We start from the raw sequence: 13,423 nt of genomic DNA, 5'->3' as shown, positions 1-13,423 counted from the left end.
CACATTTGGGGGGGGATTCAAGAAAGAACAACCGTCCCAGATCCAGGAGCAGCCCCAGAAGGGGCTTGGCCCCCGTGAGGACGCATGGGGGCGTCCTCCTGGCCTCCTCGAGGCTCGTGCTTGCCACCCATTACCTGAATTTCTGGGAGGTGAAGCAACTCAAAGCTGCAGCGGGTGCGGGGCCCACCCCACCCAGTCCACCGTCAGGCACAGAGTCAGGGTGGGGACAGGTCACCATGGATGGCTGGGGGACCCCTGAGCTACAGGGCCTGGGGAGGTCGTGAGCCCTGGGGTCCCGTGTGCTGAAGGCCACCTCCCCAACCCCGTGTCTGTGCGTGCCCCTGCGTGCGGCCAGGCTGCCCCCGGGGTTCTGGAATCCCAGGGCCCCTCTCAGGGCCAGTGGGCTCTTCCCTCCATCTCTGTTCCATCAGGGCCAAGCCCAAGTGTCACCTGATCCCCAGGAGGAGAGTGGTCCCAGGGAAGGGGGCAGGGCCGGACGTGGGGCTTGGGGGACCCAGCTCACAGCCCAGGACTGCTGGTCCACCAGAGCCAAGGGCCAGGACAGCACGATGGCAAAAAGAAACATTTAATAATTTGGGGAAAAGAAAAGAGGTATACGCCAGGCGGGGGTGCCGGGGGCACAGCCCCGTGGGGTGCTCGGGTGGGCTCAGGGCGGGTCTCGAGAAGCTGTGTCTGTCGACAGGACGCGGGGAAGGCCGCGGCAATGTGCTGGCCACAGCCCGAAGCTTCGCACACATCTCGAGCAGGGCTCAGCAGAACTGCAGCGGACGGATGAGAGGCGTCAACCCAAGACCCCTGGGACCCCCGCGGGCCCGGAGGCAGGGCTGCCCCCCGTTTCACATCACGAAGACCCCACAGGCTGGAGACGCCCACCTACCTTCCAGCGATTTCCACACTCGTTGCAGACAACGAAGGTGGTCATGGGCTCATCAGAGCTTCGGGTCTGCACCTGCGGGGAGGGCTGCGGTGAGGGGGGGCCACCCGGGCCCCAGGGGCTCAGTCACTTGGAGCAGGTCTTCCCGAGAGTCACAGTGTGAGGAGACCATCCGTATCCTCGGGCAACGCTGGCATTGTAGCCCCTCGACCCCCCGGGGGACCCCACACCTCCTCTCCTCACCGGGGACCTCACCGGGGACCCCTGGCACATCTCGAGGTCCACATCCGTGTCCACATCCACGGGTCTGAGCACAGTCTTGCGGCCACTGCAGGCAGCACACTGCCCCCACCCTCCTGCTTGGGCCCTCCATGCTGGGCGAGGCCGGCCCCCCCTTATAGCTCCCAAAGCAAAGCACCACCTGAGACACTGCTTCCTGGGGCCCAGGGCTGCGGGGCAAGGGAGGAGGAGCCCGGGCACCACTCACTAGGCACGTGTGCAGGTGCAGGTGTGGACCCCGCCCCACAGCACCGCGCGCAGGTGCAGGCTCCGGGCGCGTGAGGTCGCTGGGGCGCCCACCTGTGTGTAGGTACAGTTCTTCCTCCTGCACCTCCCGCAGGTGAACAGGTCTGTCTGGGTGCCCCCCGTGCGGGCCATCTGGTGCTCTCGGATGGCTTCCTTGGTCATCGCCTTCCGGATCTCCTTCAGCTCATCGCTGGCCATCTCCTGGGTGAGGAGCAGTGTCCTTACCCGCTGCCCACAGCGGTGGCCCCCACGCCCCTGCAGCAGGACTCACCTCCGACGTCATCACCGCGATCTGCTGGGGGGTTATGACCCCACACAGCACGTTCCGCCGCAGGTCAGGGTTCTTAGCGTCCTTGAGGTTGGAGATGCGGCTCCGCACACGGTTTTTGTACTTCATGTCCGTGTTCCCCACGTCCCGGAAGATGCGTGCAGGTGTTTAAGGACCTATCCGGAGGCCAATACTGCTGCCTTCCACTCACCCCGGGGCCAGCGCAGGAGGCCAGCGAGGGCCTCCTGGTGGGAGCCTGGCAGCTCAGTGTGCCCCCCACACCTGGCAGCGAGTGGAGGGGCTGCAGAGGGAGGGCCCCACCCGACCCAACCCTGGCCGAGGCCCAGCCCCAGGCTCAGAGCCCCGGTGACCCAGGCCCCCCCGACGGGCAGCATCAGTCCAAAGAGGGCCCTCCTGGTCAAGGGGGGAGCCCACCCAACTGACCCACTGCCTGGCAAGGGCACTGGGGTTGTGGCCATCAGGGGAAGCCGGGCCTGGCTGGCCTCAGACTCCCCCAGAAACCCCCAGACCCCACACCCTGCATAAAGGATATATTCCTCAATCTGGGCCGACAGGCCCTCGCAGTCCGCACCAACGGCCATATGATCATCTGCAAGAAGCAGCCCTGACTAGCTGCCCCCTGACTCCACCACCGCTTCCAAACTGCCCAGCACCTGAGGCCCCAAAGACCCCTGCCCCCACCTGGCTCAGCTGCAAGGGCTGGGGGAGGAGGTCCCCGAGAACCCTCTGAGCTCAGGCCGCTGTGGGCAGGCGGAGTCCAGCCCCTGCGGACTCAGGGTGCAGGGCGGCGGGCGGGGGACTCACGGTCTGTCTGCAGGGCGGCGGTCAGCATCTCGCGGCACTTGTTGCGCACGGCGTCACAGGTGACGGGCACGGGGGGAAACGTGGTGATCCTTGGGGCCGACGGCACCCTGGGCAGCTCTGGCCTCTTGCGGCTGGAGAAAGACGGGCCCGCGCGGGCCACGGGCACCCCCATGACACACCGGTCCCCAGAAAGCCCCAAACCCTGCGTCTCCCACCCGGATGCTGCCCATGCTCCTGCCCCGAGGGGACTGCCCAGTGGGCTGGAGGCAGGAACACCCACTGGGCGGGGCGTACCCCCGGATGGGGGCACCACTGGGGCAGCCTCGCCCCCAGGGGCCTCCGCCCTCCAGGCGGCCAGGACCAGGCCATCTCAGGGGAGGCAGGCGGCCCCACCCGGCGTGGATGCCTCCCGACGGGCTGGGCACTGCTGGCAAGCCGCCTGCTGACCAGGCCGCAGGTACCCAGTCCTCCCCTCCCCGCACACCCCTGCGTCTCGTGACCCTGTGACCCCCACACGACGGGGAGCAGGGGCCTCCTGGAGGGAACCTCCGCAGCCGGTAGATGAAGCCCTAGCCCAGCACAAGCACACGCTGCGCGCGGAGCTTGGCCCCTGCTGCCCCGCCACCCCTGCCCACGGCAAAGCAGCCTACGGCCACACCCACCCCGGAGCACCCCCGGAGCACCCCCAGAGCACCCTGTCTCCATGACTGCCCGCCCGGAGCACTGACAGGGAGAGGGTTCAGCCACGCGGGACACCAGCTGAGGGGGCTCGGCCAGAGCGGAATGAGAACCACGCCCAGGAGGTGGAACTGTGGGGTGGCCGTGGGGGCCCCCGGGGCTCTCCGTGCGGCCAGGACCCGCCACCTGCCGAGCAGGAGGGTGTGCACCTGCCCCCCAGATGCGCTACCTGGGATCCTTGGCCTCAGGGGCCTCCTTGGAGGACGATGTGGGCGGAGGCCCGGCCCTCCTCTGCTCCCTGGCTTTGGCATCTGAAGCATCTGCAGGTGCCAGGAAAGGGGGCGCTGGCTAGTGGGGCTGGGCCAGGGAGGGGAACAGATCTCCACCGGCCCCGGGACCTGGCGGCCGAGCCTTGCACACTGGGGCCCCATCCTCCCTCCTCAGAAGGGCCCAGGACAGCCCCCAGGCCCTTTCCTACCCCCGCACAGGCCACCTGTGAGGCCTCCCTGGGGTCTACCGTCCTGGCAGAAAGGACGGCCACCTGCCCAAAGTGACCCTGGTGCAGAGCCCCGAGTGACAGCCCCCCCACAGGCAGCGCTTGAAACCCGGACAAAGCCCAGGTGCGGTCACTCCCCAGCTGGGCCTTGGGGGTCACAGCGAGCGGCCGTCCGCTGAGCACATCCCCCACGAGGCTCCTGAAACCCTGGTCCGCGCTGGGGACCGTCCCACAGGAGGCGAAGCAGCCCCCACACGACCAGAATAAACACGCTTGTGCACACGTGGGCTGACGGCCACCCCGACTAGAGTCCCACGACAAACACCCCATGGGCTTGGACGGAGCCAGGAAGGCGCAGAAAGGGAGGGGACCCCCAGGGCCCCAAGGTGGGCCTGCCCGCAGCCGGCCGTGTCCCCTTCTTCCCCCGCACCCCTCGGCCTCAGCAGGGCCTCCTCACCTGCGCCAGCTCCCTCCAGGCCCCAGCCGCCCTGCTACTACCTTCAACTTCCTTTTCTCCTGCTCCCGGTGGGTCCCCTCTGCTCCCAGCCACCCCCCGCCTTCCCGAACCAGCTTGGGGCCCGGCGGCCCGGGCGCGGGGACGGCACCGCCAGCACCAGCACGCCGCTGACCGGCGAGGGCCAGTGCTCCCCGGATGCCCTGCCCGGGCGGTCAGCCCCGCCACCGGCCCGCACCCAGGAGCTTCTTCCAGGACTTGATGAGCGACTTGGCCAGGGCGATGACCTCCTCGTCGGAGCTCTGCTTCCGCAGGGCGTTGACAGACATGCCGACACGCGTGGACTGCAAGGCAAGCGCCGGGGCTGGGGAGGCAGCCAGACCCTCCGAGGCTCCCGCGCGGCAGGGGCGGGGCCAGCTCTCGAGGTGCACATCCCCGCCAGGGGCTGCTGCCCCACGTGCAACCCAGGAGCCTCGGCAAGAGGGGGAGCCATGCTCAGATGCCCCCCGTCTTCCGGGGCAACCAGGGCGGGGGCCTCCTCCAGGACGCACAGGCCCTGCCAGGCGCCAGGAGCCGTCCGGGCAGGAGGCACGCAGGGCCCTACCTGAAGCAGGTGCAGCGTGACCGGCATGGCCTTCAGCTCCCGCAGCAGGTCCATGGCTCCCTCCTGGAAGGAGAAGGGGGACCTTCATAAAGGACTTCGAGGTCTCGGGGTGCACTGCCACCTCCTCCTAGCCACGAAGGCGGGGGGCACCGGAAGTAACAGATTGGAGACCCACCCGGGGTCAGCTGCGCGGGGACGGCCAGCAGCTCTGCAAACTCAGCGCCAGCGCCTGGTCACTGACCAAACCACGGCTGCAGCAAACAGCTCCAAGGCCGGCAGCCCCGCCCGCGGGAGGACAGCACCCAGGTCGGGGGGGGGGGGGGCAGGGGTGCTCACTGCCCGCTCCAGGCCCAGACCCCTCGTGGGCTGCGCAGCCCCTCCTGAAGTACCTCATCACAGGCTGACGGGGGCCAACCTGGGCAAGGTCAGCGACCCCGGCTGAGGCCAAACACCTCCCCCATCACATGCACACCCACCCACACCCAGATTGAAGTCCCAGCAATCTCTCCAGGCCAGCCACCTCCCCCACCTTGCCCCTGCCCACCCAACACCTGTTTCTTTAGAGCCCTCCCCACATCAAGGTCCTGCACAAACTGGCTGCTCTCTCCACTCCGGGCTCAGCTTTAGGTTCCTCAACTGTGCCAAGCTGCTTGCCCCAGGACCCTTGCACCTGCTGCTCCCACTGCCAGAGAAATGCCTCCCAAATATCTACAGTTCCGTACCCTCCCTCTTCCCAAATTTTATTCAGATGACACCTTGTTGACGCCCCTCCTGACCCCATCCTCCCCCACTTTGCTTTCTCCCACAGATGCTTCACTTGTTAACATACTGGTGTGTTTTAACGTATGGCTCTTTCCTTTGACATGAGACAGCAGGAATCATGTGGCTCGGCTATCCAAGGTGGTGGGACCCTCGTGCCGGGCAGCCCAGGCCGCATCCCCTGCCATCTGCATGGCGCCTCTGCTCTGCAGCCCCGTCCACATCCCCACCCCCCCACCCAGGAACATGCAGAGTCCAGCCCTACGGTGACCTCCTCAGGTGGGGGGGGCGTCCGAGCCAAGGTCACGGCGCTGCTCACTGATGAGCTTCCTGTGGCTCCAGACCAGAGGCACAAACCCAGCTCCCGACTTCCCCATCACCGGTCCCCAGGCCTCCGGGAGCCTCACGGGCACCAGGCACCTTCCTGGCCTGCGGGGCTGTCAACTCCCACGCCTCGGTCTCCACAGTGCTTCCACCTGGCCCCACCCAGCCCTCTGCGGGTTCCGTGACCCATCTCTGTCCCCACCTGGGGGGTGTTGTCTCCTTCAAGACAGGAAGCAGCTTCTTTCTTTGGTCATCTCTGCAAACAGCTAGACTGTCCCCCACTCCCTAGCTCCGCGCAGCCCAGGGCCTCCCAGGGACGCGATGCCCGTGTGGGGAGGGGGCTGCTGCTTGCTGGATGAGTGGATGAGTGGGAGCCGGCCCCGTTTCTGGCCCCAGTGTAGGCCCCTGTCCAAAACCTGGTCAACAAGGACCCCAGAACAAGTCGGCTTAACACAAAAGAGTGCCCAAAGCGGCAGAGCAAGCGGTCGGTCTGGGGTGGCTGCGCGTGACGGAGCCGCCTCCTCCACCCTGCTACTCGCTCACAGTCCCGGGGAAGAGCGGGGTGTGTGTGTGGAGCCTCTCGGGGAGCCAGCCAGGGCCCCCCAGCACCCTGAAGGCAGGTCCCGCCCACCAAGGATGCTTCCACGGGAGGGCACGCAGGCTGTCAGGGAGGGTCTCGGAGCTCAAGATGGGCTGAAGTTGGACCCCCAACCCCCACCCCGCAGCACTGCCTCCTCCAGCCTCCGCGGCGGGGGCCCCAGCCCGCGGGGCCAGGGGCTCCATCACCAGGCCTGCCGGGTGCCCAGGCCTCCCAGGGCTCTATCCCTAGGGTCTCTGACATCTCCCCCCTCCCCAGCTGCTGCTGGCTGGGTCCCGGCTAGGGAAGGGAAAGAATTTATTAGGGAGACCTGGTTCCTGTGGGGGTGCAGATGGGGCACAGGGGCCTCTGCAGCAGGACAGGCCTCGGGCCTGCACACGGAGGGGGCGGGGGGCGGGCTGCAGGCCGCGGGGCGGGCGGGGCTCTGCGGAGAAGGCCCGGGCGGGGGCGGGGGCGGGGCCGGGAGGGCGGGGCGGGGCGGGGCACGGAGGCGGGTGTCAGGTGCGCGGGGTCCGGGTCCCGCGGGGCGGCCCCGACACGACCCCGGCCCGACCCGACCCCACGGCGGCCTCCGCGGTGCGGGCGCGGGGGAGAGCCGGGGGGCCCAGGGCAGGGTCTCCGCCGGGGCGGGGCCTCGTCCTGCCGCTCGGGGTCGCCCGGCCCGAAGGGGGCGGGGGTCGGCGGGGCGGGGCCCGGGGTCCCGGCGGCCCGCGCCCCTCACCGCACTCTTCTTGGTCACCATCTTGTCCAGCCTGCGGGCGATCCGCGCGATCTCCTCCTCCTTGCCCATCATCGCCTCGGGGGCAGGGCCCCCAGCGCCCGCCGCGCCAGCCTCGGCCTCCGGGCCCGGACCCCTGCCCCGCTCGTCGTCGTCGCCCGCACCCGTCGCAGCCGACGCAGCCCCGCCGCGGGCGGGAGACCCTCCGTTCAAACCCCCGGCCCCCGCGGTCGCCGCGCTGCTCCCTGGGACATGTAGTTCCCGCGGCCGGCAGCCTCGCGCGCTCGCCCCGCGCTGGACCACAAGCCCCGGAAGACACGCGGCTTCGCGTGGCTTTCTGGGATGTGTAGTCCCGCCGCGGGCCGCCGCAGGAGGCCGACGCGGACGGCGGACTCGCAGTCCCACAAGGCCCCGCGCGAGCCGGTGAGCCGGCGGAGGGCGCTGCGGAGCGCGGGGCCAGCGGGCGTCCCTCCCGGACCCTCCGCCCGAGCGGCCCGTGGGTCGGCTCCGTGGGGCCCGCGAAGGCGCGTCCGGGTCCGGCCGTCCCCTTCTCCGCCCTCTTGGAGTCCTTCTCCCACCTAGCGCTGTGCTGTCCCGGGGCAGCCGCGCCCCGCGGGAGACCCCGCACCCCACCCGCGCGCGCCCCCACCCCCACACGCCCAACCCCACCCCCGCGCACCCCCCGCCCGCGCCGCCAGCCGCACGCACCCCCACCCCGCGCACCCCCACCTCCACCCCGCGCACCTCCCACCCGCACCCCCACCCCGCGCACCCCCACCTCCACCCCTCGCGCACCCCCCCACGCCCACCTCCACCCCCGCGCGCCCGCAGCCCCCACCCCCGCACTCCCACCCCTTGTGCCCTCTGGCCCACATGCCCCCCCCAGAGGGGAGGGGGCTGCAGCCGGATGCAGGGTCTGGAAGAGGCCAGGGCCGGTTCCGGTTCCGAAGGTGCCAGAGGAGCCGCAGACGCCCCCGGGGCAGCTGCCGGGCATGCATCCCGCGCTCTGCACTTCAAACCGACCGCAGACCGTTGTGCCTCAGTCTCCCCATCTGTGAAAGGAAGGTGGTGGTGTCGTCCGCTCAGGGGGCTGCTGCCCCGACGGCAGGTGGTGAAGAGCGGAGAACGGGGCACGAGCACTTCAGTGGTCACCTCGGCTGCTGGAGCTCCTGTGAATGCCCGCGGCGCCCACGTGAGGGTGGCCTGGCTGCGGGGACAGCAGAGGAGCGTCCCCTCCAGACCTCGCTCCCTTCGAGGTGTCCCCGTGTGCCCTACAGCGGGGCGGGGCGCGGTACAAGGCAGGAGACGGATGTCTGTGTCCTGGGCCCACGGCCACTGACATGCGGGCAGGTGTGAGACCGGGCGGCAGAGAGGAGGACCAGACACCTGGGCTGCCAGGCTGCACCACACGGGAGCACGTGCAGACTGGCCAGTGGGGAGCAGAGCCTCCAGCTCGTACCCATGGATCCTTCCTGTCGGCCTCCAGTGGAAGCATGTGGTTCCTCGGGCTGCAAATGAAGCAACGACCCACGTCTCGCGGCAGTACCAGGACTGAGCACAGCAAAGACCAGGGCCCCTTCCCGCCACCGCTGTCCTGCCCGTGGCCCGGGCGCTGCTGCCCGCACCTGCAGCTTGGGTTGGGGGCGCCTGGCTGGCTCCCGCCGGTGGGCATCTGCTTCAGCTCCGGGCTCGATCCCGTCCCGACGTCCTGACGTCCAGCCCTGCTCGCAGGGAGCCTGCTTCTCCTGCTCCCTCTGCCCCTGCCCTGCTCCTGCTCTCTCCTCTCACTCTCTCAAATAAATAAAATCTTTTTTTTAAATATTTATTTATTTATGATAGACACAGAGAGAGAGAGGCAGAGACACAGGCAGAAGGAGAAGCAGGCTCCATGCAGGGATCCCAACGCGGGACTCGATCCCGGGACTCCAGGATCGTGCCCTGGGCTGAAGGCAGGTGCCAAACCGCTGAGCCACCCGGGGATCCCCTCAAATAAATAAAATCTTGAAGGAAAAAAAGAGTGCTTGGGTTTCCATATCACACATTTTAGGAAATACTTTGATAACCCGTTTTCTTTGCAACCCTATGAATTTTACTTTCTGCCCATTGCACGGCACTCACGTAAGGACACAGAAGGGAGCACGAGCTGTCCGCTAAGAACCCGGGCCTTCCCCGCCACCACCGCGGGGGACTCCTGGACGGCCGCCTTGGGCCCTTGTCCCGCACGAGAAGCCACGTGGCCTCCACCTCCAGGGGCTCAGGGATGGGCCGCGGAGGCTGCTGGATACCTGGTGTGTCTTGGCACATCTGGATGGAGGCCCCTGAGCTTGCAGGTGAGGGGAGCCCAGGGCACCGGGGCCCTGCAGGGCGATGCCCAGGCGGCGGCCCCCTCCAAGAGCAGTGCCCAGCAGAGGGCGGGGCTGCCGGGCTGCCACGGGGGATCGCAGGAGTCTGGCCCAGGGTGATGGGGAAGCCGGAGTGGACGGAGCAGGGAGGGAGCTCCCAAGCCGGAGACCTGGGGCCACAGCCCCTCCCCCGTGACAGGAGCCCTGAGCCCGGGCGCCCGTCCTGCGCCGGTGGGGTGGGGCCCTGCAGTGCAGTGGGGAGCCGGGGAACCCATCACTCCGCGGCCGTGTGGCCCGTGATGAGCAGTGGCCTGTAGGTGGCGGGCGGGAGCCACAGGCCTGCGGCCAGCCGGGCACCCAGCAACCCCCAGGAGGTCCGGCGGGGACGTACTGGGCCCTGGAGAGGGGCCCTCACCTGTGGGACCGCAGGTGGTCCCACCCTCGGGGGCTCCGCCTGGGCTGCACTCAGCAACCCCAAAACCGTCAGCCTTGCACCCGAGAGGCCCCTGGTCCCCGGGGCCCCTCATGGCCCCCCGACCCCGGGAACCATGCTCAGGCTGTTCACAGCCTCCCCGGGCCCCTTGGGGACTGCCGCCTGCGTCCTGCGCCCGGGCGCGCCCCCCGGAGCCCCGCAGGTGAAGGCGTGCATTCCCTCTCTGGTGCCCACGAGCGACCCGAGTCTCGGGGGACGCGAAGCTGCTCACGTGTGCACACGTCGGCCATACCTGAGGGTCCTCACGCACAGGCCCCGGGGCCACCCTGGACTGTCCACCCGGTGTCTGTCCCGCGGGGACCACGCAGCCAGGACAACAGGGCCCTCCATGCACCCCGCGTCCCCAGCCCAGACACCTCACACTTGCTCAGTAAGCGCGTCTCTCGAAGGAAGGAAAACAGCACGGGGGGGGGGGGGGGGGGGCGGCAGCAAGGGACCCACACTCGCAGCCAGCGCCCAGCGCCCAGCCAGGAGCCCACAGACAGCCCCCCGCGGGGGGGGGTGCCAGCTCCGGGCTGAGGGCCCTGCAGCCCCGGACCAGGTGCCCCCGCGACTGGGAGGGGAGGCCCCCGGGGCAGCCCCCTCTCCTGGCAGCCCGGCCCTGCCCCGGAGGCTCCAGGGGGATGCGGCTGGGACCTGGGGACCCCGCACTGCAGCTCCCCGCGCACAGGCGACCACACCTTTGGCCCAGAGGCCGCCCCTCCCCCTCCTCAGTCCGGAAGCATCGGAAGCGCAGGCCATTTACTTTTCTATTTGTGTCCCCCGCCCCCGGCCCCGCAAGCCGGCTGTGACCCGGCAGGTCCGTGGCGCTTCCTCTCCGGCTGAGGCAGGGCCGGGTGGGCAGGGCCACGCTGCCACACTGGGGGGGGGGGAACGCGGCGGGGCACCCTTCAGCCCCAGCGGCCCCCTCCTGCCAGCTTGGGGCGGCTCCTGGGCCTGCCCCCCCCCAGCACCTGGGGCCGCCAGGGCTCTGTGGGCCGTGACCCCGGAGACCCCACCAGGCTTCCCCCTATTGGCCTCGGGGCAGGCAGGGCCGTGGCGGGGACAGGGGCAGCAGCAGCCCAGCTCCGGCCTCAGTGTCTCCGTCTGCACAATGGGAAGAACCGCATGCCCAGGGCAGCACCTCTAGGAAAGTCCCCGGCCCGCCTCCCTTGGCCCGGGCCCAGCCCCCCCAGAGGCAGCACTTGGGGGGCAGGAGCTTCCCCAGGGACCGCCAGCCCCGCGGCTGCTCAGGCTCCAACAATGCGCTTCCCCCACACAATTCCCAGAAACGCAGCCCTCCCTGCGCTGCCAGCCAGCCTGGCGGCCACTCCACCCTCCCTGTCCCCTGGGCCCGGCGGCGCGGGGGTGTCAGGGGCCGCGGGTGCGCGGGAGCTCCGCTGGCGGGGCGCCCCCGGAGGTCCCTGAGGCGGCGAGGGGCGGGGCGGGCTCGGCAGTCCTGGGGAGGCAGCTCCCGGGGTGGGGGGAGGCGGCCTGCTCCAGGGCTGCGTCCGTCCTTCGTGCACCCAGGGCTCCGCCGAGGCCCTGTCCCCGCGGGTCGGCCCCTGCTCACGACCCTCCCAAGCCACCAACTCGCCTTCAGAGGAAGAAAACCAAGACCTTCCCAGGCCCCACGCAGCTCCGTCCACTCCCTCCTGCGCTTCCGGCTCGCCCCACGTAGCACACCTGTGAGCCCGGGCCTTTGCACGTGCTCTGCTGGTGCAACCCTTCCCCGGCAACCCCGGCTCTTCCACAGGCTCCCTTCTGGGCTTGGCTCAAAGGTCACCTTGCGAAGCCACAGGCCGGAGGCCCCACAGCCCGACCCTTTCCCACACCTGCGGAGCACATGCCGTACCTGGCGCCCCACCTTCTCCCGCTGCTGCACCTCCTGACCCCTCGGCCCCAGAGGGGAACCATCCTCCTGTGGCCAGGGCTTGGGTCTGTTTGTTCCCCGTCTGCTGGGACAGAACTGGAGGCGCTGCAGATGCTCACAGCAAGCGAACGAGGAGGGGTGGGTCCCTGGGTCCCCAGGAACACAGACCCGCCCCCAGCCCAGGTGGTGCCCCAAGTGCCGGGGCCCCTAAAGCCGCCTGTCACCAAGCTCGGGCAGCAGAAAGGACGTGCATGGGGCGCACGGGGGGGTCTGCACCCTTCCCTGGCTGCTGGGCACTGGCACCGGGCCCACAGGAGGGAGGTCGGGGGGCGCCGCCCAGGACACACAGACACAGACACACGGACAGGACAGCCCGTCTGCTCCTGCAGGAGCCCTCGGGAGGAGGGGGTACAGGGCTCGCCTCCCGAAGGACGGGGCGCCCGATTCGAGCAAGGCAGCCACGGCAGCCCCGGGCCCAGACCGCAGGCCCCCAGACCGGGCGGCAGGGGGGCGGCGCTGGGGGCAGGAGCCGCAGGCCGGCCACCGGACGGCTGGACAGACAGAGTGTCTGGCGCCTGCTCAGCCGGGCTGGCCCTCGGCTCCCTCCTCGCAGCTGCGGCCTTCCTTCCTGAGCTGCTTCCTGGCTCCTCCCTGCTGTTGCCACGGAAACCCGGAGCCGGTTCCCATGGAGCCCCCGCTGCGCCTGCGGGGGGCCACACAGCTGGCAGGGCCCCCCACACCCGACCACGGCCCCCCCGACTCCCGGCCACGGCCCCCCCGACTCCCGGCCACAGCCACCCCAACAACCGGCCACGGCGCCCCCGGACACCCAGTCACGGCCCCCTGACACCTGGCCACAGCCACCCCGACAACCGGCATGGCCCCCCGACACCTGGCCACGGCGCCCCTCCAACACACGGCCACGGCCCCCCTGATACATGGCCATGGCAAAGGGCATCTGACCGACCCGCCACGTGGGACCTGGGGCATCACATCCTCACAGCTGCCAGGCCCCGTGCTGTCCACCCAGAAAGCCCCCCAGCACCTGGGGGTGCGTCACTCCCTGAGGTGCCCTGGCCGCCGCCCCAGGACGCCAGAAACACCCCCGACAGCCCCGCACCCCCCCTGCTCAGACTGGCAGCCGGTGGGACCCCCTGCCCCAGCAGACATCCTGGTTCCCACAGCGCCCAGTTGGCCTGCGGCGCAGACCCACAGCTGGGGGACCACACGACACAAGTGACCCCCATGCCACGCCCGCTCCCTCAGGCCCCCACCCTAACCTTTCCCCAGGGGCCAGGCCCCCCCGCGTCCTGGAAGCCGGGTGACAGGCCCAGCGTCCCAGGGCTGAGGGCGGGAAGGCACGGGCCACCCGCCATCCGGGGCCCAGACCCAGTGTCCCCCAAACAGGCCTGCAGCAGGGGGCGGGCACGCACACACCTCCAGGCCATCGGGCAGCCTCCTCAGAAGCCCGGACCCCTGCTCGCAGGTTGAGGCTGACCCTGCACCTTGTCCCCCGCCCCCCGCCCCGGCCACGAGTGGAGGAGGAGCAGCCCCAGGACGGCGGGCCCAGAGCCCCCCGTCTCAAGGGCCTC

General features: G+C 69.9%; 1 protein-coding gene across 1 annotated transcript; it reads right to left on the bottom strand.

The window, feature by feature from the left end:
* Window positions 1–570: 570 nt before the first annotated feature.
* On the bottom strand, window positions 571–7,362 carry TCEA2 (transcription elongation factor A2). The gene is made up of 10 exons (XM_077874032.1): window positions 7,148–7,362; window positions 4,746–4,808; window positions 4,380–4,485; window positions 3,421–3,511; window positions 2,514–2,644; window positions 2,242–2,298; window positions 1,692–1,846; window positions 1,475–1,621; window positions 899–970; window positions 571–779 (listed from the first exon to the last, which is right to left on the bottom strand). The coding sequence occupies exons 1-10, from the start codon at window positions 7,217–7,219 to the stop codon at window positions 771–773; spliced, it is 903 nt and encodes a 300-aa protein (XP_077730158.1). The 5' UTR covers window positions 7,220–7,362; the 3' UTR covers window positions 571–770.
* Between the last annotated feature and the right edge of the window lie 6,061 nt (window positions 7,363–13,423).

Source organism: Canis aureus, chromosome 26, assembly GCF_053574225.1.
Source record: "Canis aureus isolate CA01 chromosome 26, VMU_Caureus_v.1.0, whole genome shotgun sequence".
NCBI lineage: Eukaryota > Metazoa > Chordata > Mammalia > Carnivora > Canidae > Canis > Canis aureus.
The sequence above is the reverse complement of the archived record's forward strand: the minus strand, read 5'-3'. Positions and strand labels throughout refer to the sequence as shown.

Excerpts from the sequence above, each read along its gene's own strand:
- TCEA2 (XM_077874032.1), bottom strand. The coding sequence starts at position 7,219 with ATGATGGGCAAGGAGGAGGAGATCGCGCGGATCGCCCGCAGGCTGGAC. Across the intron at positions 4,486-4,745 it reads TCACGCTGCACCTGCTTCAG|TCCACGCGTGTCGGCATGTC; the intron begins GTAGGGCCCTGC and ends CTTGCCTTGCAG. Across the intron at positions 2,645-3,420 it reads CCTGAGGCCAAGGATCCCAG|CCGCAAGAGGCCAGAGCTGC; the intron begins GTAGCGCATCTG and ends GTCTTTCTCCAG.